Below are 24,851 nucleotides of genomic sequence, written 5' to 3'. Positions count from 1 at the left end.
GCTACCTGTATTAGAAAGCTCTAACAGATTGAGCAAGTAAAATTCATCAGGCTTTTAAGGATCTCAAGCATATTCCTATAATTCAGTCCCTATCTAAAAACTGAGTCTTTAAAGGATATAACATAACCTCATTTTGTGAGCCAATGAAAAGCACAGAAGGGCTACTCACAGACCAAGAGAACAGTCTCATCTGAGGTCAATCCTTTTTCATTTGGTAACGACGACAATTCCACTCACAGAAAAGAGACTCTCGAAGTTCAAAGGTTTAAAGTTTCATTAGAAAAATCATACATAAAATAAAAAATATATTTGTCAACAATAATGGTATTATTTCATTCAGCAGATTCATGCAAAACATGAGTGACAGTATAGAAATGACAATATAAAATCTCATACAACTTATCTGGAAAACCAGTCCCTTAGAAGGCAACTGCAGTTCCATTTTTCCAAGCTCTCTTCTTAAGTTGAGGGTTTTCTGTAACTGGTTTTACCTTTTCTCCACAACAAGTTTAAAGATGCATGTCATTTTCCCATCACCAAGTACTTTATTCCCCAAAATGTTTAAACCAAGCACCTGATAACCAGGTGTATCTGTTGCTTCCAATTCTTTTATTTTGCTGAGGAATATGAAACTGCTTTAAAAGTCAATCCAAGATCACACCAAAGTTTTATTGTCCTTAGCTACTTGGCTATTTGTCCTCGTCAGCTTCTTAGGGAGCATGAGTAACAGTCATCGGTAGCTGCATAACTGAGATTATAATGAGTACTTTTTTTCCTCTTTGTAAATAAAGTATGCCTATAGGCTCTACCTCCTCTCTGCCCACCCAGCGGCTCCACCTCCCTGATCAGATTTAGACCTGGGAGGAGGTTTTTGTTCCAAATCTCTTAATTTCTTCTGTGATCAAATTACACGAGTTTACTTAAGATTTTTCAAAAAGAAAGAAAAAAAGTCTCTTTTATTGTTTCAATGAGAAAATGTTGAAACCCTAAGAGAAGTTTACCATCTGTCCCAACTCCACTCCATCAAGGCTGCAAACAGCTTCCCATTTGCTGTGACAGCAGTGGTGGGATGCCCATGATCAACTACTGTCAGCACCCATGATACTTCAGACTGGGTCTTTTTCACTGCTCACTTTATTCCTAAAAAGCAAAAGCCTTTGTAATTAGACTAAATTCAGTTTCTGAAAGTGAAGGTATTTGTGTTGTTCCAGTCTGTTTGGTTACATGCACAGGACAAAAGACAGGATGACTCATTTACCCTGAATAAAATGAGACAATGACAACTGCAAGGGAGGTTGATTAAAATATTCCTGTAGCTTAGAGAAACTAAAGCAAAGTGCAAGCTGGAACAGAGTTCTAAACGTATCCTGGGTGAAATTCAAACTATCAGAAAGAAGGTGAAGAGGCATTAATAGGATCAGTGTCCTAAAAACTATCGAGGTGGAAAGCCACCTCTGTGTGCTCCTCCACGGCCCCCCCTGAAGCCACCTCTTTCTCCTCGGAAGTTAGATCGATTTCTCTCTCGCCCACGGCCAGCAGATGTGCCACCTCTTCCGCCTCCTCTGGGAGCTCCACCTCCCCGATCAGATTTGGATTTGGGAGGAGGTGATTTTGGTCGAAGTCTCTCAATTTCCTCTGTACATCCAGTCAAATAGGAATTCGGGGCACTGAAGTAGGATGCATACGTTTCTGCATTGTAGTTACTATTTGTAAGAGTTGGTCCAACTGTAAGCCACCCTGAAACGGAGGGGAAAAAAGATTAACCTTTTTTTCACCCCCAATTCTCTTACTGATCTTTAGGAGCCATTTCAAATCTCCAGTGTATTTCCAAAGATGTCCCTATCACTTACCCAATATTGATATTTTACATAGAACACATGGCATTTAACTATGGTCTTTGATTTCATATATATATATTTTGTTTTGTTTTTCCTCTTAAACTGTAACTTTTATAATATAATCATCATCTCCATCCATATTTCACATTCTGTGAGAATAGGATTTAGAAAATATTAAGACACTACACTGAGTTCTGGCTTAGTGAAAATTTATTAAATTTTATGTTACCTTCCTACTTGTAGAAATTTTTCTACAAGTAGGTTCCAGTTTTCTGACTAACATCCTGGAACTAACTTTTGCTTCTTCTCTTCCAACCACATTAACCCAGCTGGCAGGTCTTAGAAATTCAACCTACTACCATGCTGCTCCTACTTGTTACCATCTTTCCATTTCTGCTGCCACCCTTAGAGTTTTTATTTTTCTACTAGTTTTGTCCCCTACACATATAACAGACATACATGTATACTGTAACGCTTTCCCAACCTCTCCTCCCTCTAAAAGTGGAAAGCCTAAAGCAAAGCTGAAACCACATTCCTTCTCTGCACAACCTTCTGGGCTTTCCACTAAGCCAGAATTCAGTAACATGGAATCGGAAGCCTTATACAATGAGGTCTGAACTAACTTTCTAATCGCACTGCTGAAACAATGAACCACTATAGTTAACTGTTTGCACACTAGTCTCTACCTTGTGCCTATAATTTTTTCTATCCTGTCAACCTGGTGAAAATTCCATCCTTCAACATCTACTTTAAACATGTATCTTAATGAAATGAGTATCTTTCTGAATTTCCATTACATATTATATTTCCATAGGTTTTGTCAACTTCATTGCTAGATAATTTTCCTTATAAGGATGGTTTCTGTTTGATTACATTGTATCTGCAACGAGAAGAACTACAAATTAACTATAAATGCCTGATGGAGACCTCGTGCTTTGAGGTTCCCTGCATGTGGCGATTCCTGATCATTAGGGCAGGTCGAGGAATCTCTAAGAATTAGGTTCTTCACCTGAAAAATTAATCTCACACGATTTCTGCCTTATCAAGATTATTTCTTAGACTATTAGGTCCATGATAAAATGCAAAATGTTTTACTAGGGTCACATTCTAAAATGTAGTAGCCTTTTTTGGTACAAAACTGTTCATCATTTAAATTGTCTAACAGTGCACAGGTAAGATCTGTAATATCTGGAGAAAAATAACAAATGAAACCATATGATGCCTTTCATGTCTCATCAAGTAGACACCTTGATAAAAATGAGATGAAAGAACACACTGCACACCTATGTGGTCTCACAATTGAACCTATGAGACTTATTTGCTTTTGGTTCATTTTCTGCTATACATATGGTGCTGTGGAACACAATGCACCAGCAAGAGGTAAGAAAAAATTCGAAGATTTAATAAAAATAGTTAATATTGTCTCTTTCATGCTATATTGCCCTATATAAATAAGACATGTAAACCTTTACAAAGTAACCTGCAAGGGATGCTGCCTCCCACTCACAAATTCTTCACTGCAACAGTGTTCTATTAAAATTTCTAATCCTTAATTTCTAAGAGCCAAGTAAGTTTAAATTAGCTTGGCTTCAGTGAATATGATATATATATCAATCTTTAATCTTAAAAGCAATAATAAAGAGGATTCCTTTGGTATGTGTTATATACCTTAGACTACCTCCTAGAGGAAGAAATGTATTTGAGGATTTGACCCAAATAAATTATAGTCTCTTGAACAGACTTCTCTCAATTGCTCCTATTATTATTACTTACATGGTTAACTTCCTACTACATAATTTTCCCAAGTGGATACTCCTTCTTAATACTAAAATAATTTGTGCAAGAATGGGCAAAGATAAAGAATCAGATAGTAGTTTACAAGCAAAAAATAAAATCTAAACCTCTAAGACTTTGTACAACTGGTATAGATATAGATAGAAGGGTATCAGAGATATAATGTATAATATAAAGTGGGTAGCTAAATGAATGGAGAAAATTCCCATTATGTTATAGTTATAGAATATTATAAATACAAATTGGCACCAAAATTTGTATTTTTATTTCAGTTGCTGTTTAGGCTTATATCTGTAGCTATACTTAATAATTATCTACTCTCTCTACTCCTTAGGTTCTTCCACTCACATTAAAAAAAAAAACTTAAAATAATGCTGCTGCTGCTAAGTCACTTCAGTCGTGTCCGACTCTGTGCAACCCCAGAGGCGGCAGCCCACCAGGCTCCCCCGTCCCTGGGATTCTCCAGGCAAGAATACTGGAGTGGCTTGCCATTTCCTTCTCCAATGCAGGAAAGTGAAAAGTGAAAGTGAAGTCGCTCAGTCCTGTCCGACTCTTAGCCACCCCATGGACTGCAGCCCACCAGGGTCCTCCATCCATGGGATTTTCCAGGCAAGAGTACTGGAGTGGGGTGCCATTGCCTTCTCCATAAAATAATGCTATAAAGCCATTAAAAGCATTATAACTAATTACTTAAATGTAGAAATAATTTTGACATATATTTTGACATAATATTGAGAAAAATACAAAATGATGAATGACACAGTTATGTAAAAATCTGTATGCACAATAGGACTGGAAAGTATTATGCAAAAAAATAATACTTCTTGGAAGTAATGAGGCTGAATCTTTTTTCCTCTTGAAAATTTTCTTTAATGTTGTTACACTGACTTTTCAATTATTAAAGATTACCATCTGTTTGATGTTCCCTTTTATTGTTCAAATAGCTTTGCTGTTTCTTTAAAGTTTTCTACTTCCTTTAAATAGCAGTTCCCACTGGAGATTGTTCCCAGATTCAAGAGCTATTTATGAGTACCAAGGTTAATGATGGAAGATAAAAATCTGTTCCTTATTTCCTCAAACACTACAGCCATAATCTTAATATTCAATATCTATGGACATCTACACTTTCTGAAAAACACACAACTCCAGCTGAGCATCTAGTCATATTACTTTCTCTTAAGCCAGTGAAGAGGAAATATTTGCTTGCCACAAGCTCTGTTGCCAAAATATTTTACTTTGATAAGAGAGTAAAACCATCTACTAAACCTCCAAACAAGATGTTCATGTATATGTACAGCAGAAGTCTCAACAACTCAAAGTTCATTCTGTAGCTGTATATCTAGTATGTGTGTAAAACTCAGGCATGACTGTACGTATAGAGAAAAATTGCTTTTAAAAGACTAAAGAAACTATGAAGTTTAAACCATAGCATCCCTACCCTTTTAAAAAACCAATATGCTACTTTAATTTAGAATTTAATAATTCAAGGGTACATGCTGCAATTTCCAAGAAAACCAGTGAAGGAACAATAAAAGAATATCTAAGAAGTTAATAAAAAAGAAACACTGAATAATATAAGAATACTTAATCCAAAAGAAATGAGAGAAAAGGGGACACAGAACAGGTGGTACCAATGTAAAGCAAACATTAAGGTGGTCATAGCAAACACCCTCCTCCAACAACACGAGACAACCCTATACATTGATGTCACCAGATGGTCAACACTGAAATCAGATTGATTGTATTCTTTGCAGACAAAGATGGAGAAGCTCTATACAGTCAGCAAAAACAAGACCAGGAGCTGACTGTGGCTTAGATCATGAACTCCTTATTGCAAAATTCAGACTTAAATTGAAGAAAGTAGGGGAAACCACTAGGCCATTCAGGTATGACCTAAATCAAATGCCTTACTATTATACAGTGGAAATGACAAATAGATTCAAGGGATCAGATCTGATACAGCGTATAGAACTATGGATAGAGGTTCCTAACACTATATAGGGAGGCAGTGGTTAAAACCATCCCCAAGAAAAAGAAATGCAACAAGGCAAAATGGTTGTTTGAGGAGGCCTTACAAATAGCCAAGAAAAGAAAAGAAGCAAAAGTCAAAGGAGAAAAGGAAAGATATACCCATTTGAATGCAGAATTCCAAAGAAGAGCAAGGAGAGGTAAGAAGGCCTTCCTCAGTGTTCAATGCAAAGAAATAGAGGAAAATAGAATGAGAAAGACTAGAGATCTCTTCAAGAAAATCTGAGATACCAAAGGAACACTTCATGCAAAGATGGGCACAATAAAGGACAGAAACAGTATGGACCTTACAGAAGCAGAAGAGATATAAGTGGCAAGAATACACTGAAGAACTGTACAAAAAAGGTCTTAATGACCTGGATAACCACAATGGTGTGATCACTCACCTAGAACCAGAAATTCTAGAGTATGAAGACAAGTGGGCCTTAGGAAGCATTAATATGAACCAAGCTAGTGGAGGTGATAGAATTCCAGCTGAGCTATTTCAAATTCTAAAAAGTGATGCTGTGAAAGTGCTGCACTCAATATGCCAGCAAGGATGGAAAACTCAGCAGCGGCCACAGGACTGGAAAAGGTCGGTTTTCATTCCAATCCCAAAGAAGGGCAACGCCAAAGAATGTTCAAACTACCACACAATTGCACTCATTTCACATGCAAGCAAAGTAATGCTCAAAATCCTTCAAGCTAGGCTGCAACAGAATGTGAACCAAGAACTTCCAGATGTACAAAGTAAATTTAGGAAAGGAAGAGGAACCAGAGATCACATTGCCAACATCTAGTAGATCACAGAAAAAGCAAGAGAGTTCCAGAAAAACATCTACTTCTGCTTCAATGACAACACTACAGTCTTTACTGTGTGGATCACAGCAAACTGTGGAAAATTCTTAAGAGATGGGATACCAGACCACCTTACCTGCCTCCTGAGAAACCTGTCTGCAGGTTAAGAAGCAACAGTTAGAACTGGACATGGAACAACAGACTGGATCAAAACTGGGAAATGACTATGTCAAGGCTGTACATTGTCACCCTGTTTATTTAACTTATATGCAGAGTACATCATAAGAAATGCTGGATTGGATGAAGCACAAGCTGGAATCAAGACTGCCGGGAGAAATGTCAATACCTCAGATATGCAGATGACACCACCCTTATGGCAGAAAGCGAAGAGGAACTGAGAGAGTGAAAAAGCTGGCTTAAAGCTCAACATTCAGAAAGCTAAGATCGTGGCATCTGGTCCCCTCACTTCATGGCAAATAGATGGGGAAACAGTGGAAACAGTGACAGACTGTCTCCAAAATCACCGTGGATGATGGCTACAGACATGAAATTTAAAGACGCTTGCTCTTTGGAAGAAAAGCTATGACAAACCTAGACAGCATATTAAAAAGCAGAGACATTGCTTTGCTGACAAAGGTCTGTATAATCAAAGGTATGATTTTTCCAGTAATCATATACAGATGTGAGAGTTGGACCATAAACAAGGCTGAGGGCCAGAGAATTCATGCTTTTGAATCGTGGTGCTGTAGAAGACTCTTTAGAGTCCCTTGGACTGGAAGGAGATCAAACCAGTCAATTCTAAAAGAAATCAACCTTAAATTTGGAAGAATTGATGCTGAAACTGAAGCTTGAATACTTGGGCCACTTGATGCAAAGAGCCAACTCACTGGAAAAGGCCCTGATGCTGGGAAAGATTGAAGGTAGGAGGAGAAGGGGATGAGATGGTTCGATGGCATCACCAACTCAATGGACTTGAGTTTGAGCAAACTCCAGGAAATAGTGAAGGACAGGGAAACCTGGGGTGCTGCAGTCCATGGGGTCACAAAGAGTCAGACATGACTGAGCGACTGAACAACCACAAATATCAGAAATTATACTAAAGGTTTTCTTAGTGGCTCAGTGGTAAAGAAACCCCACGCCAATGCAGGAGACACGAATTTGCCCTTGATCCTGGAAGATCATACATGCTGGGGGACAACTAAGCCTGTTTGCAATTACTGAGCCTGTATTCTAGAAACTGCGGCTACTGAGGCCACGTGCCAGAACTACTGAAGTTCTCTTGCTCTAGAGCCTCTATTTCACAAGAAAATCCACTCAAATGAGAAGCTTGTGCGCCATAACTAGAGTAGCCCCTACTAGCTGAAAAGTCTGTGCAGCAACAAAGACCCAGCACAGCCAAGAATAAATAAAAAGAAACATTTCTTAAAAAGAAATTACATTAAATATAGACTTGACTCGTAGCTCAGTTGGTCAACAATCTGCCGCCTGCAATGCAGGAGGTTAGTGTTCAGTCCTTGTGTTGGGAAGATCCCTTGGGGAAGGAAACAGCAACCCACTCCAGTATTCTTGCCTGGAGAATCCCATGGACAGAGGAGCCTTGCGGGCTACAGTTCATGGAGTTGCAAGAGTTGGACATGACTTAGCAACTAAACCACCACCACCACCACCACCACCAAACAATTCAATTAAGGGACTTCCCTGGTGGTCCAGTGGTCAGGATTCCACACTTCCAAAGCAAGGGGCACGGGATAAATTCCTGGTTGCGAACTGAGATCCTATGTCTCTCAGCCAAAAAAAACAAACAACAAACATGGGAAAGGGAGCAATCAATTATTCAAAAAAAAACCCAATTCAAAGATAAAGATTAAATCTACCTATTTAATGAAAACTACCTGTGTTTGATCACAAGAGGTATGTTAAAGGATATGGAAGACTGAAAATAAAGGATGGAAATAATATGCAGAGCAAACACAAACCAAAAAAAAGCTGGAATCACTGTAATAATGTTAGATGAAGTAGGATTTAAAGTTAAGAAACTGGATTAAGAAAGACAGTTCATAATATTAAGAGCATCAATCTACTAGGAAGGCATAAAAGTCCTACATTTAAATACATCTAATAACAATCTTAAATAGACATAAATTCAAAACTGACCACCAAACAGAACCACAAACCCATAATCTTAATAGATTTAAACATACCTTTCTCATAGAATAGTTAAAAAAAAATCAGTAAAGACATGGCTGACAGAAACAACATACACAAATACTGCAACCAACAACAAAAAATTTACATTATTTTCAGTCATCTAAATTCGGTCAAAGCAAATTACAAATTAGTGGTATTTTATGATACATATTATTTGACCACAATATTAAGCCAAAAAGCAATATAATTGATAACTTTAGCAATGCAATTCTAAATAACAAACTGCCAGGAGAAAAACCATTTAACTTTTAAATACAGAAAACATTTTCTCTAAACCTAAGCCACAGAGAAAAAACATTTCACACGCAAAATATTTCTTTGTAAAGAGAATGGGCTTTTATTTTTCTCTTTATCATTTTACAGAAGTTTATGAAATTTAAGACCAGTTTCTACAAACAAAGATATTTCTGTGTTCACTAAAGCACACCCACAGAGAATAGCTGACGAGTCTGGGGTGGAGGTAGGGAGAATGGATCCCATTATACCTACCGCAACTTTAAGGGTTACTTTTTTTAGAATGAACATCAGTTTCTTCTAAATTCTTAGGTACTTTGAAGGCCAATTATTCCACTGTACCTTCTTCAACTTTTACTTTGTATAAAATGTAGACTATTTAAAACAAATAAGATCCTGGCTCCTTTCAGCTTTAAACAACATTTCTAGCACAGGTAAAACTAAACAGGTTGATTTTATATACTGTGATTGAATGATGCAATGTCCTTAAAAGTAACTTTTATATTTTCCGAGAAGAAACAGAATGTATAATTAGTTCAACAATACTTTGTAAACAAAAGCTGTGCCCTCTGAAAGAGAATTCCAGTCTGTAACAGCTTAATTATTTTCTACTCATTTTTTTCAAAATTGTAAATTCACATTATACAGATTTAGTAAAGAAGTTAAAGTTTTGATAAAACAGTATCATGATATATGTAAGGAGACAAGCCAAGTACTAACAAGGCTGAGATATATCATGTATTTCACAAATGTATGGTTATTTTCTATAGGATCATTTGGTTAGCAGACAATTTAGTGCTATCTAAAAAGTAAGACATTTTGTTCATGCCAAAAGGTCCTTGAAACCTGAGCAAATCTGGTCCCTGCCAAATGATTTTGGACAGGGCCAAATATCAAGAACCTTTTGGTGTGAACCAAATGTCCATTATGCATTTCTTCAACACAGTATTTACTTAATAACCTAAATGCTGTTTCAAAAGAAGAAAATAATAAGATAGTCTTTGCTTTCCGTGAGACTGCAGTGCTAAAGAGATTGACTATAAACACGCCCAAATGATTCTCTAATTCAGATAATAATAGTGCTATGAGGGAGAGAGTGGTGGGAGGTCTGGATAGTACTGTGAAACTGGCTAATTTAGGCAGTGTTGTGAGAAAAGGTCCGTCAGGATGAGAATGATAGGAAAGAGGACCCTGAAAGAGTACTGAGACAAGACTGAGCTTAGTATACTTGAAATACAGCAAGAAGAGGGGTCAAATGTGTCATAAGCATTTTATTTTACAAAGCACTGTGTACTCTTTCTTAACATTTATATCTCAAGGAACTTTTAACATTTCCCCCCACTGAGATCTTACCTGGTCGAATTGTACTATCTCTTCCAAACAGATGAAGGCGTCTTCTACCAAGACAAAAATGTTCAATTATATGAAAAATTTCTACAGGCTTTTCTATATTGCCAATTTCAGGTTCTTCTGTGATAATCAAGTCAATATCAACATTAGCATGAATGAAGTCCCCGTCTGTGCTACGCTTTACAGTTCCTTTGATCCCCATAAGGCAGTGTTCCTAAGTAACAATAAAAACAGGCCAATTAATCTCTTTTCATAAACAGTCATATTGCACAACATTTCACATTTCAAATTCCAAAACAATACTCATTTCTCTGAGTCTTTGGGATATAGTTTTATGGGCAAAAACACAATAGGAAAAACCTGGATCTCTGGACCTTTGAAGATTGGCAGGGAAGCTAGACATTAAACTCAGGGCCATCACATCACATTTTAGATAACTGAGTCAGTGACTGTGGGATCTTTTCCTCTGCAACTCTTGATAGTAACTTGTTTCCAGAAGTTATGGAAACATGGCACTTGAGTTCAGAATCTGATGTTATATCGGGCCTCACATGCTGCTGCTGCTGCTAAGTCGCTTCAGTCGTGTCCGACTCTGTGCGACCCCATCTGTACACAAAGTGTAAGCCTTTTCAAATGGAGAGAAGACTTTAAGCAAGGATACAAACTTAAAATACTCAACATACATAAATGTGAAAGTCAAACAATTTCTTTTTTTGTTATTTTTTGACGTCTATTTAATCTGGACAACATGGTAAAGTTTAAATAAATTTAATCTCACTTGACTCTATGAACTAATAATAACAAGGATGGCTTGGATTCCCTTCAAAAAGAATTTCTAGCCCAAGAAAGACTTCAAAAAGACCCTCCCCCTGAAGCTCCCAGAAGAGTGAAAGGCTGGAGGACAAACTGTTGAACCCTGATAACTAGGAGGGCGGTTCTATGAATCAGAGGTTCTCAGGGCTTCTTGTTCAGGTTCTTATGTAGAAAAAAGAAGGGAAAGTGAAAGTCCCTCTGTCCATGGAATTCTCCAGGCCAGAATACTGGAGTGGGTAGCCTTTCCCTTCTCCAGGGGATCTTCCCAACTCAGGAATCGAAATAGGGTCTCCGACATTGCAGGTGGATTCTTTACCAGCTGAGCCACCAGAGAAGCCCAAGAATCCTGGATTGGGTAGCTTATCCCTTTCTCCAGGGAATCTTCCCGACCCAGGAATCAAACTGGGGTCTCCTGCATTGCAGGAGGATTCTTTACCAACTGAACTATCAGGGAAGCCCAGAAAAAAGAAGGGAAGAGGAGAGAAATATTCATCTCAGCTGGCCAGCTATGAGTCTTGCTGCCATTTCTTTTTTCTGAGTTCAGAGAAAGGAAAAAATATGGGGGTCAGAAGTACCAAAAGCCCACATCTGACTGAGAATGACAGTAGTATAGGATATACTATACTACGGGAATACACAGTAACTTCTCCAGCACAGCACAGGCTTCTCTGAGTGAATAAAATTTTTTAAATGAACTTGGCTGTGTTACTTTAATGCTCAATGCCATCTGTGCAAGTCTGAGAGAAGAACCTTTCCACCAAAATGAATTAAACAGCATGGAGTCATTTGTAAAAGCTTGAGAGAAAATAATTAAAATATAGAGAAGAAAGCAGTAAAGACAATACCTTTGTTCTCTGGAAGACGGCCTTTGGATCTAAAGTCTTAGTTTTCCCAGGATTGTTTTTATTGGTTTTAATCCAACAAATATCTTCACATCTTCTGTAACCCCACTTGCGTAAACACTAGAAATAAGAGAATTTTTAAAAAATCCTTAGCTAAAGGAAATAAACAATACTTAATCAACCAGCATTAAAAACTTCCTAGAGGTTTGAGACACTAAATTCCAAGATGTCATAGTAATTTTGTATTACTGTAGAAACAGAAAAAAATACTTGTCTTTAAATATACAGCCATTATAAAAACATATAATATCAAAACATGGAAAAGACTATATAATACTCCAATTCTTTATACTACCTTCCACTGTAATCAATAGAAAGTGACTTTTAAATAAGAGAACAATCAGCCCTTCTTTAATCAAAAACTAATTCAAAAGGTAAATGTTCTTGCCACCTCAATTTTCTATCTTCTGATAAAGCTAAGAACTGTTGAGAAGTTCTAATCAGTAACTTCCTTTCAAATGAGTCTTGTAAAATGTTATTTTTATATATTTAATACTAAACCTCAAAAATCCAAAGACTTACAATTGTCTCTATATTTCTTTATAAGATAAAACTTTAAGCTTTATGTAACCTAGACAATAGAAAGGTTTGAATCTTAGTGTCTTAGAATCTGTTATATACGAACATATAACAAAAACCAACTAAGTGAGTACCCAGAGTAGCATTTTGAGCCCTACCATATGTAAGTGTTGGCTAGCTGCTGGGATTAAAAACATGAGTAAGATATAGTCCTTACCCCTAACTGACTAAGCACAAAATAGGAGGAATTAAGTAAATTGTGCAGTGCAATTCTGTTGGCACTATGATCAAGTACAAAAAAGACACAGTGCAGCATAAAACATATGTACTTTTCATTATATAAACTGAGATACACCTCAAAATGGAACTTAGATTTTTAACTTAAAATCTCAAAAATCACAATCACTATCTGTTCCTGTTGCCAAATATTTGTTTAGCACGGGATATTCATGAAGTATCACAAGGGCCTAAATCCAACATGCCCTAATCAACTTAGCACAAGTTCATGAGTATTTCTCATGCTGTATTATTTCTGTAATGATTTTGGGCCAAAATCTGCTTTCACTAGTATGATAAACTGATGCATAAACAAATAAGATAAAGCCTCCTAATCAATTTCAAGCTAATCTGGGGGGTAGGAGAAAAGCCCAAAGCTAGATATTTGATCTAAAAAGGGTAATATACCTATAAAATGCACCAATATACCTATAAAAACATATGGTGTGTTTCTATTTTCTTAGATTTTTTTACAGCATCTTAGGGAGATACCAGCAATAAAACAAGATTCCCAGTATACAGTTTTAGTCTTACCATGGAGTTAATAAATGACAGAAGCAATGATGTGATCCAACAATCTCAAACTTGCTATTTATACAAAAAATACAAAGCAACTGCAGAACTTCAGGATTTGAGCACAAATTTACCTCAATATAATCTTACTTAAATTCTTCACCTGTCAAATGGACACCTCCTAAAATTACCAGGATTAAATGAGATCTTGGTAGTATATCAAGTATTAATAATATGTCCTAAAAATGTAAATATTATCCCATAACAAGTGAGGAAACTGAAACACACAAGAGTAAATACCTCTTTACCCAAAGTTTCACTGCTGGATAGCAGATCTGAGACCAAAACTAGCCACAAAGCTACCAGTATTAAAAAAAAAAAAAAGCTTTTAGTATTTTGTTTCCATTTAGAAATTCAAAATACTCCAACCAAAAAAACAAAAAAGTTCCAAATATGATAAACATAAGGGACCTAAAATAAACTGAGATAATAAATGTCTTTCTCACTCTCATTCATCCCTTCAAACTATGTGTTCTAGATGCTGTGTTATTTATTCAACACGATTTGGCTTACATTTGGAATTCATGAGATAAGGCTACTCAGAAGAATACATTTTAGCTACTAATAATGGACAGTATACAACAGTAAGCTGCCTGTTTCTGAGCTGCAATTCAATTTCAAATCTCTAAACTGTTCTCTTCCTGCAGTTGTAGTAAATCGCAGTTTGATTTTTCATCCTGAAAGCTAGTTAACTGACTAAGGGGTACTGTCTTTTACATATTCTTTTTATTTTTTTTAATTTTTAAAATTTTTTACATATTCTTTTTAAAACAGTTTTTCCTTCTGAATATTTGAGTACTATTTAAGAAATGAAGAACAATGTAACAGTAATCTTCAAATTTTTTATACAACATACTGTTGTTTCTTATGAATTATAAAAAAACACTTAAAAAAAAAAAAAACACCATCTTACCACTCTTCCAAGGTCCAATCCTTCCCCAGAACCACACCAGAGAAAAATAAATGATCGAGGTGCTGCAATCTCATCAATTTCTAACTTCATAATCTGGAAGAAACCAAAACAGTACTGCACTCAAGTATCTTGTTTCCCATTTATTCTAAATCCAAAAGAACAAGCACTGAAATTTATCAGGACTTATAGTATATGTTTATATAATACTTATAACATATGCTTCCCTGGTGGTTCAGATGGTAAAGTGTCGCCTGCAATGTGGGAGAAGTGGGTTTGATCCTTGGGTCAGGAAGATGCCCTGGAAAAGGAAATGGCAACCCACTCCAGTACCCTTGCCTGGGAAATCCCATGGATGGAGGAGCCTGGTAGGCTACAGTCCATGGGGTTGCAAAGAGTCAGACATGACTGAGCGACTTGACTTTCCTTTTCACTTATAGTATATGTGTTCTTTAAATATACTAATTTTCATTAGGAAATACAATGGAAAATAAATTTTAAACTTAAAATTTGTTCTTATCGGTTTTTTCCTGTATTAATACAACTGTATTAATACATCTGTATTAATACAACTGTATTAATACATCTGTATTAATACAACTGTATTAATACAGCTGTATTAATACAACTGTATTAATACAGCTGTATTAATACAGATGAACACATGCACATAGATACACTTGATTTTATATGAGAAGTTTATAGGAAACTATATTTATAGAATTATGGAATTTTATAAGGTATAGCTTTAGAGCAACCTGTTACCATTTACAGAAAAAGAAACTGAAAAGAAAAGGGATTAAATTACCTCAAAGTTAGGGGCAAACTTAAAATAAAACATAACCACAAATGTTTGTAGAGGACATGGTTTCCAGAAGAACAATTCTAAATAAAATAAATCAATATACACATTTCATTGTAATGATCACTTTAGGTCTGAAATGTAAAAAAAATAGTCTATAATTGTTGGCTTTGTATGTGTTGAGTATCTCAATTAAAAAAAAAAATCTTTAATAATTAAATCTCTAAATTTGGGGACTACCATAGTGTGTATAAATGACTACAAAAGCAATCATTTTATATGGTATTCTTATTCTACTACTTCCTTATTCTACAGCTAACAAGTTCCACAGACCATGGCTCAAGCTAATACTTATTAGTTACATGTATTAAGGAAATTTTAACTTAAAGAAATTTTTTTTCCCTTAATTTTTTTCTTTGACCACACCTCATGGGCATGTGGAACTTTCCTAACCAAGGATGGAACCCACATTCCCCAGAGGAAGCGCAGAGTCTTAACCACTGGACTACAAGGGAAGTTCTTTAACTTTTACCTGAGTGCCTCAAAACCATATCACCTATAACTTATCTAGGTAAAAGAAACATTATTTGAGGATGATGCATGCACGCATGCTAAGTCGCTTCAGTCGTGTCCAACTCTGTGTGACCCTACGGACAGTAGCCCACCAGGCTCCTCCATCCACAGGATTCTCCAGGCAAGAATACTGGAGTGGGTTGCCATTTCCTTCTCCTGGGAGCTATAAATAAGCAAAAGATGGTGCCTATGAGAACTTTCCAAGCTTTCATAAACCTCCCTTTTAAACTTGCCGATAATGGTGACTACTAGATCCCTTAAAATAGAGAAAAGGACTTCCTTGGTGGTACAGTGGACAGGAATCCACTTGCCAGTGCTGGGGACACAGGCTCGATCCCTGCCCCCAGGAAGAATCCACACGCCGAGAGGCTACTAAAGCCCTTGTGCCACAACTATGGAGTCCAAGAGCCTAGAAGCCACTGCGATGAGAAGCCAGCGCGCCACATCTAGAGAGGAGCCCCTGCTCGCTGCAACTAGAGAAAGCCCTCAGACAGCAATGAAGACCAGCACAACCAAAAAGAAATTCAAAAAGAACAAAAGGGTCTGCTCTTCATCAGCAGCCTCTGGAGAAGGGGCTCAAGCTAGATGAGCAGAAGGGATTTTAAGTGGCAAAAGGAACGCAGGTCCAAGTTCACGGAGAATTACAGCAAAGAAGGCAAGATGCAAAAGGCAGAGGCCTTGGGACACACAGACAACCCACCAGCTAGTCAAGAGGACACAAACGCATACTTTTAGTCTGTGTAACAGGAATCCGGTTAATCGTTTCTGAGCAGAAACCCCAATCTGTTTCCAACACAGAGGAGACTTTAAATCTAAATTACCATAGAGTGGTGTTATCTATAAAAATCCATCCCATAATTGTGGGAAAATTTTTTCTTCCTTTGCTGAAACTTTTCATGTTGCTCTGATTGAGCCTGAGTAATAGAAAAAAGCTCAACTTTATGGCCAGAGTCAGAGCAGGCATTATTAATTGGCCCAGTGAGGGGATCCCATCTAGTAATACCACAGTGACCTGAATATGACTACAATTTTTTTTTTAAGTAAATTTTTTCAGGGCCAACCAGGATGACAGTGGAAATAAATTACAATAGGCATAAACCTATTCAGTTTTACACTTCCAATTTTGTCTTGATGTAACGCCTGATCTAATATTCTCATAAGAATATGAATAAACATTAATACGCACAGACACATATATATGCCCACACACATTTATACATGGCATAGCTAAGGTAAGTGATGGCACACAGTGAAGAACAGTAAGCAAATAACTCTTGACATTACACTTATAAATACTAAATATTGGTATTTTAAGTAAGTGCTTATATTCTTAACTAAAACCCACTGACCTCCACTGACGTGAAAAAGAATATCTGAGAAACTCACACACTTTTTAAATTTATATTTAGCTATTGGCACTTTCTTTAGGTTATTACTAAATAAAGGTTAAGAGCTTAGAGTTCTTACGGCTCCGGACAAAACTTTGCAATATGCATATAAAATAGAATTTCTTTATTACAAAAACTCTATTAGTTTATCATACAAAATTTAAACTCTTAGATTTCACTGACCCAATCTTAGAGATGGGCCAGAGAAAATAAAGTTCAACCTAACTACTAATCATAGACATAATAAGATTAATTTTTCAATTTTCTTTTGCCTAAATTGAAAAAGATTATTTTCTATATTAATTTTGATGAGGAAAAAGAGATATTTCTTAAACACTATCAGAAAGATTATTAACTTGTAAAACCTATCTGGAAAACCTCTCAGCCCTAAATATCAACAGCACTACATCTTTAACCTTAAGTTTTGGGGATACTATATATTTCTGTGTTTCAACAATAAACACAGATTATACTTATCAGAGGAGAGGAAAAACTTGTAAAATAAAATAAACATGTAAATAAATGTGACAGAGGTATTGAAGCTGATAGGAAAAGCTTTAAGGAAGAAAAACTGAAGTCATACCTTGAAGAGTAAGTAATACTAACAATAGTAAAGACTTAACTCAGAAGGGGATATGCAAGGATTCAAAGCAGATTCCTGTGAAACATCAGTTTACAGAGTTTCAGTCCATTGCCTTCCTTACCTCTCTTCTATGTTCAGCGCTTTTGATCACATGTTCCTCCTCAATTAGGGAAGTTCTTTATGTCCTTGGCTTCCATGACATTCAAACTGTCTTGATTCACCTCACTCATCTTTTCACATCTTTCCTATGTGACTCTTAAATGTTAAGTTTCCTGAGGCTTTACTGAAAATTCACATTGTATCCTAATTGAGACACTATCTCAAGACACATTCGTTTATTCTCATAGGTTTAATATGCTAACCCTTTAAAATCTGTCTTTTGAGATGGCCAGATCTTTCTGTTAACTTGCATACTCCTATTACAATCTCTACTTGAATGTCTCTCATATAGCTCTAATCAACACATTAAGCATATCCTAATCTCTCTAATCCTGCTCCTCTTCTTAAACTAACTCTCTGCCAGTGATAACTGAACCCATTTATCCCAAGACTCAAACTTCCGCGCATCCTTACCTCTTTCTCTCATCCCAGTCACCAGATCTCACCAGACATACCTACAAAACATTACTGAATTTATCACCTTTCTGTCCTTACTACCATCACCCTAATTCAGGGAACCTTCATCTCCTAACCAGACTACTGCAACAGTCTTCTACCTGCTCTTTCCTCTCCAGTCTTCATTTGCTCTGGACCATCCTTCTCCACACACTAATTAGACCATTTTACTAAACTGGTTAAAGCCCCTCAAAGATTCCCAATGCCTTCAGGATAAAGTCCAAGCTTCTAAGAAGACAGCATCTCTAGACAGTCTCCATCTGTGTTTCAACACAGTCAACATACAGACAGACCTTCATTCTCACCTCTTTGCCTCCTGCTCTTGCTGTGTCTTCAGCTTGGAATTCCTAGCCCAGCCCATTCTCAGTGGCCAATTCTAGCTAATCGGTTCATGCATCACTTTCTCTTCATGTCCCCCAGCTTCCTCAACTTGGTCAGGTTTTTTTTCAGATCAGTTTATGCAGTCCTCTATTACTGAACTAACAAAATGATACTGAAATTATCTGTTTAGGTCATTGCTTATCCCATTCAACTATGTGCTCCTTAAGGCCAAATACTAAGTCTCATTCATCTTTGAATTTCTAGTACCTAGTTGCCTAGTACAGAGTGGTACTCAATAAATATATATTTGCTATTTTTGTTATTGACCAATAAAAACAGATTACTTTATGTAACTCACTGAAGCTATCAGTTTACTTTTATTTAGGAAAACAGAATTTTACTGCAACTATATAAGATTGAGATTATATATACTTTAAATCTATTATACTCTAAGTTCTTTAACGAGTAAAAATTATGCCAATATATATATGTGTGTGAATACTCTGACATTCACTGAAACTAATCAAATACAGAAAGCTATCAACCATTCAATCTGTTTTTAGATTTATTTCTAGCTTTACATCCAAGGACTCTAAGATTGGAATTTTAAGGCTTCTACAGACAACTTACTTATTCCCTGCTCAACTTCTGCCTCAAAAAGAAAGACCAAAGATACTATAATATTTGTTACTGTACCTTACATCTTCAGCCATAATATATAGTATAAATCTATATTTATAATTCCTAAAACAGTATTTATAGTATTACTCTCTGATCAAATAAAGATATATTCATTTGAAAAATAAATAATTCATTACAATGTAGAAAGTTTCATCATACATCATCCCAAGTCCAGCATTTTTCATTAGCAGTGATGCCGGTCTCTCTGTAATATTCTTCTAAAGGTGGTTCAAGAAGAATCACATCAAATTTGGGTGTCAGTTCTCTGATGTCAAAGGCTTCTATATCTGCTTGTAAGTACCTATTTGATTAAAGCATAAAAAGTAAGAGATTACAGATGGTAATAAAAAAAAGTTTCTTAAATATTTCCTAATACTATTTCAAAGTCATCATGAGCTAATAACTAAATACCTTTTTATGGAGGAATCTCTCCTCAGTATAAACAGTAAAACAATCTACCACTGTTCTTCCTGAGGAGATGGATAGAATCATACTGCAAAGGAAAACCATGATCCCACAGGAACATCCTGAGTATAAACCTTTCCCATTTTTTATACTGAAAATCCATACTCAGATGTGTCCGAGTCCCTTTCCATTATCATCATAATACTTCGAGGAATATCATTTTTCCTGCAGTTGTCTTTTAGAAAAATTGCTTTGTTTTATATTCCTCCATCTAAAAAAGTTTCTAAAGATAGACATAATTTTCTTTTGCTAGTTTGTTTGTTAGCAATAACAGTCCTTTCCAGCCACCTAGTATAAATTACTACTAGCCTTTATTTAATGGTTATTTCTACACAGTACAAAGGTATTTCAAATATAAATACACAACACTCTGGGGCTTCCCCGGTGGCTGAGTGGTTAAGAATTCACCTGCAATGCAGAAGACCCAGGTTCAATCCTTAGGTCGGGAAGATCCCCTGGAGGAGGGCATGGCAACCCACTCTAGTTTTCTTGCCCACATAATCCCATGGACAGAGAAGCCTGGAGGGCTACAGTCCATAGGGTCGCAAAGAGTTGGACACAACTGAAGCAACTTAGAATGCATAAGTTACTTTAAATGTAAAATATTTCTAAATATGATCAATATTAGCCTGTTAAATTTTTTTCTACAAACTCAGTTACCTTTGTGGTTCTTCTAATCATTAATAGCATACATTTTAGCAAATTGTTAAATGTATAAAATGTTCAAAGTAACCTAAAGAGTCTCCAAGTTTAAGGATTATACAGTTTTTGAGGGAAACATTATTCTGTTAGCAAAGGTTAAAATGAATTTTTGTATTCCAAAATGTTAAGAATAGTATCCCTAGATGCCAAGTTATAATTTTCATTTTCTTATTTTCTCTCTCTTAAGTTTTCTAACTTTCTTCAATAAGTAATTTTTGAGAAGAAAAGATACTTAAAAACATTTAAAGACAGTTAAGAATACAACAAATCAGATTTTCTAAGAAAAAATACTTAAAGACACTCTAAATTATCTAGTAAACTGAAAACAAATAAAATGACAACCTACTGTGTACTCAGTGCCAGAGTATCAAGCTAATACATTTCGCTATAAAGAAGAAAGAGTGTGTTAAACCTTTCAAAGATGCTGAATTTTTTTCAAACTTCAGAAAGGTTACATGACAAAAAGACTAATATTTTAACCCCGTGTTGGGAACAAAAAACCCCACTTACATAGGAGGAGTGTTAGATTTAGCTATTAACTCATCCTTCAGTCTGATGAGCTCCCGCAGTTTAGGGTATTCTTCAAATCTGTCCGCCAAACCTGGGGAAGAAAAATAGTAAATTCCAAATTTCAATACAATTGAGTATCAGTGAATTCAAAGGTGATGAGCCTGTTCGGGAAAACAAAATAAGACACAACCAACTTATCATTCTCACATCCTTTGTAAAAAAGTTAGTTTTGAGTATTTTTAAATACTTCATAAACACATTTTATACCTAATGACCCTAATTTCACATGTAGGCAAACACATGTTTTAAAGGCCAGATGGTTTTAAAGGCCAGATGGTTTAAGTCAATTAACCATTTAATTTTTCAAACTTATTATATTAAATAATCTGCTTAAAATATCAAGTTTAGACATTCTGTTCTCAGGAAAAGAAATTTTTTTTTATTCATGCTTTTTTCCTTTTATTTTTACTAAAAAAACAAAAAGCAAAAAAACAACTCTCCCAAAGATCTAGTGACTGTTCAGTTTTCCCTTAGTTTGACAGTCAAAGTAAAGAAAATGAAGATTTCTTATCCTTACTACTGACGATCTTAAATGGCTTAAATTATGGACACAATCCCAGGACAAATCAAGGCAGGAAGATAATGAGTCCCTGTTAGTTGATCAGCTCTCACTTCACTCACTCTGATTACTCATCTAAATTGTACTACCAACTCCAAGACAAGTCATTTTCTCTAAGAACATATCCTATATCAGTATTTATAGTTTTAAAGATCTCACATCTCCACATATTATAAACCAAATCCTCATATATATTTTCAAGCTTAGGATCTTCAAAAACACCTCCAAGTCCCAGAAAGGTTAAAAGCAGGAGCCTCATTGTTTCCATGTCCTCAAAAATATTTAAATCTTTGAACCTCAGAAGAGATTTTAGGTAAAATAGCATAATGCCTGTTTAAACAACTGTAGGGGTAAGCAGGGCTTTGAATATCAAACATTCATAAAAGATCTTATTTTACTTTATCCTGCTTCCTTACAAGAATCATAATCATCTTAAGTTAAAAACCAAAAGTCCATCTCACAACCCTAATATCAAAGATTAAAAAAAATGAAAGATTTTGTAAAGCGTCCTTATTCAGTGGTTACAGATCAAATTTCAAATGAAACAAGTTTTAAGATTTTATTATATTTGGGTTTCAATCACTGTAGAGTCAGCTCTCAATCATCTACAAAACAGAGGTACAACTTTTTCTCAATCCATAATAGTTTCCTAAGTACATTTTCTTTGCCTCAGAGAAATAAACGTCTTAAAGCAGAAAGGCCAATAATGAAATTTGGCTATATTACTTATAACCTTAAAAAAAAAAAGCTTTATTGAAGTATAATTGATAAACAAAAACCTTATACATTAAACTTACATTTAATGGATACAATCTGATGAGGTTTAACATATGCATATAGCTGTGAAACCATAACCACAATCAAGGTAATACATATTAATAACCTTCAGAAGTTTCTTTGTGTTCCTCTGGTTTTGGTGTGTATGTGCAGTAAGACCCCTTCATGGATCACTGCCTTGTCATGGCCAACGGGCTTGTATAACTCAATGAAGCTATGAGCCATGCTGTGAAGGGCCACCCAAGACAGATGAGTCACAGTGGAGGGTTCTGACTAAACGTGATCCACTGGAGGAGAGAATGGCAAACCACTCCAGTATACAAGCCTTGAGAACTCCATGAACTGTATGAAAAGGCAAAAAGACACTGAAAGATGAGCTGCTCAGGCTGGAAGGTGTCCAATATGCTACTGGGGAAGAGCAGAGTACAACTACTAATAGCTCCAGAAATAATGAAGCGGCTGGGCCAAAGCGGAAACACTCAGTTGTGGATGGGTCTGGTGATGTAAGTAAAATCGGGTGTTTTAAAGGATAGCATTGCATAGGAACCTGGAATGTTAGATTCATGAATCAAGGTAAACTGGACATGGTCAAGCAGGACACGGCAAGAGTAAACATCAACATCTTAGGAATCCATGAAATAAAATGATTAGGAATGGGTGAAATTAATTCAGATAATCATTGGACCTATTACTGTGGACAAGAATCCCTAAGGGAAGCAACCTAGATGTCCATTGACAGATGAATGGATAAAGACTTTGTGCTACATATACTCAGCCATAAAAAGGAATGCATTTGAGTCAGTTCTGATGAGATGGATGAATGCAGACCCTATTATACAGAGTGAAGTGAGCCAGAAAGAGAAAGATAAATATAGTATTCTAACACATATATACAGAATCTGGAAAAATGGTACTGAAGAATTTATTTATAGGGCAGCAATGCAAAAACAGACAGAGAAGTTTTATGGACATGGGGAGAGGGGAGGAGAGGGTGAGATGTATGGAAAGAGTAACATGGAAACTTACATTACCATATAGAAAATAGACAGCCAACGGGAATTTGCTGTATGTCTCAGAAAACTCAAACAGGGGCTCTGTATCAACCTAGAAGGGTGGGATGGGGAGGGAGATGGGAGGGAATTTTAAAAGGGAGGGGACATGTGTGTACCTAATGGCTGATTTATGTTGAGGTTTGATAGAAAACAACAAAGTTCTGTGAAGCAATTATCCTTCAATAAAAAAATAAAAAAAAATAAAAGAATCCCTCAGAAGAAATGGAGTAGCCCTTATAATCAACAAAAGAGTCTGAAATGCAGTACTTGGGTGCAACCTTAAAAATGACACAATGATTTCAGTTCATTTTCAAGGCAAACTACTCTACATCACAGTAATTCAAGTCTATGCCCCCACCACCAATACTGAAGAAGCTGATCAGTTCTATGAAGACCTAGAAGACTTCCTAGAACACCAAAAAAAGGATGTCCTATTCATCATAAAGAAAGCCAAGTGCCGAAGAATTGATGCTATTGAACTGTGGTATTGAAGAAGACTCTTGAGAGTCCCTTGGACTGCAAGGAGATCCAACCAGTCCATCCTAAAGGAAATCAGTCCTGAATATTCATTGGAAGGATTGATGCTGAAGCTGAAACTCCAATACTTGATTCGAAGTACTGGAAGCTACCTGATTCGAAGACCTGACTCACTGGAAAAGAACCTGATGCTGGGAAAGATTGAAGGCAGGAGAAAAAGGGGACAACAGAGGATGAGATGGTTGGATGGCATCACTGACTCAATGGACAAGAATTTGAGTGAACTCTGGGAGTTGGTGATGGCACGGAACTGCATGCTGCAGTTCATGGGATCATAAAGAGTTAGACATGACTGAGTGACTGAACTGAACTGATTCATCATAAGGGACTGGAATGCAAAGTAGGAACTCAAGAGATACCTGAAATAACAGACAAGTTTGGCCTTGGAGTATAAAATGAAGCAGGGCAATGGCTGACAGAATTTTGCCAAGAGAATACTCTTGTCATACCAAACACCCTTTCAAAACAACACAAGAGATGACTTTACACATGGACATCACCGAATGGTCAATACTGAAATCAGATTGATTACATTCTTCATAGCTGAAGATGGAGAAGCTGTATAGAGTCAAAAAAACAAGACCTGGAGCTGACTGTGGCTCAGATCATCAGCTCCTCATAACAAAATTCAAGCCTGAACTAAAGAAAGTGGTATTAAATCCAGTGAACAGAATGCCTGAAGAACTATGGACAGGGGTCTGTAATACTGTACAGGAGGCAGCAAACAACACCATCCCAATGAAAAAAAATGCAAGAAGGCAGGCAGTTGCCTGAGGAGGCTTTACAAATAGCTGAGGAAAGAAGAGAAGAAAAAAGAAAGGGTGAAATGGAAAGGTTCACCCAAATAAATGCAGAGTTTCAGAAAATAGCAAGAGACCAGAAGGTCTTCTTCAATGAACAGTACAAAGAAACAGAGGAAAACAACAGAAAGCATAAGGCTAGAGATCTCTTCAAGAAGATTGGAAATATCAAAGGAACATTTCATCCAAAGATGGACACAATAA

General features: G+C 36.3%; 1 protein-coding gene across 5 annotated transcripts in view; it reads right to left on the bottom strand.

Moving 5' to 3' along the window:
• Positions 1–256: 256 nt before the first annotated feature.
• METTL14 (methyltransferase 14, N6-adenosine-methyltransferase non-catalytic subunit) overlaps positions 257–24,851 on the bottom strand; it is a 39,028-nt gene continuing 14,433 nt past the window's right edge. For 2 of the 5 annotated variants that reach the window (XM_086407286.1, XM_086407285.1), the window contains exons 6-12: positions 20,863–20,953; positions 19,345–19,486; positions 14,226–14,318; positions 11,888–12,004; positions 10,233–10,443; positions 8,139–8,218; positions 1,608–1,740 (exon numbers count right to left, since the gene is read on the bottom strand). In XM_086407286.1, coding sequence (XP_086263412.1) covers positions 8,151–8,218; positions 10,233–10,443; positions 11,888–12,004; positions 14,226–14,318; positions 19,345–19,486; positions 20,863–20,953 — 722 coding nt within the window. In that variant the 3' untranslated portion in view covers positions 1,608–1,740; positions 8,139–8,150. Of the gene's footprint in view, positions 1,741–8,138; positions 8,219–10,232; positions 10,444–11,887; positions 12,005–14,225; positions 14,319–19,322; positions 19,487–20,862; positions 20,954–24,851 lie in introns of all 5 variants that reach the window. The other 3 variants (XM_086407284.1, XM_086407283.1, XM_086407287.1) reach the window with 2 other exon arrangements.

This window comes from Bos grunniens, chromosome 6 (assembly GCF_055505025.1).
Source record: "Bos grunniens cultivar Pamir isolate PY7600 chromosome 6, Bosgru_T2T1.0, whole genome shotgun sequence".
Lineage (NCBI taxonomy): Eukaryota > Metazoa > Chordata > Mammalia > Artiodactyla > Bovidae > Bos > Bos grunniens.
Note: the sequence above shows the minus strand (reverse complement) of the source record. Positions and strands in the feature narration are given on the sequence as shown.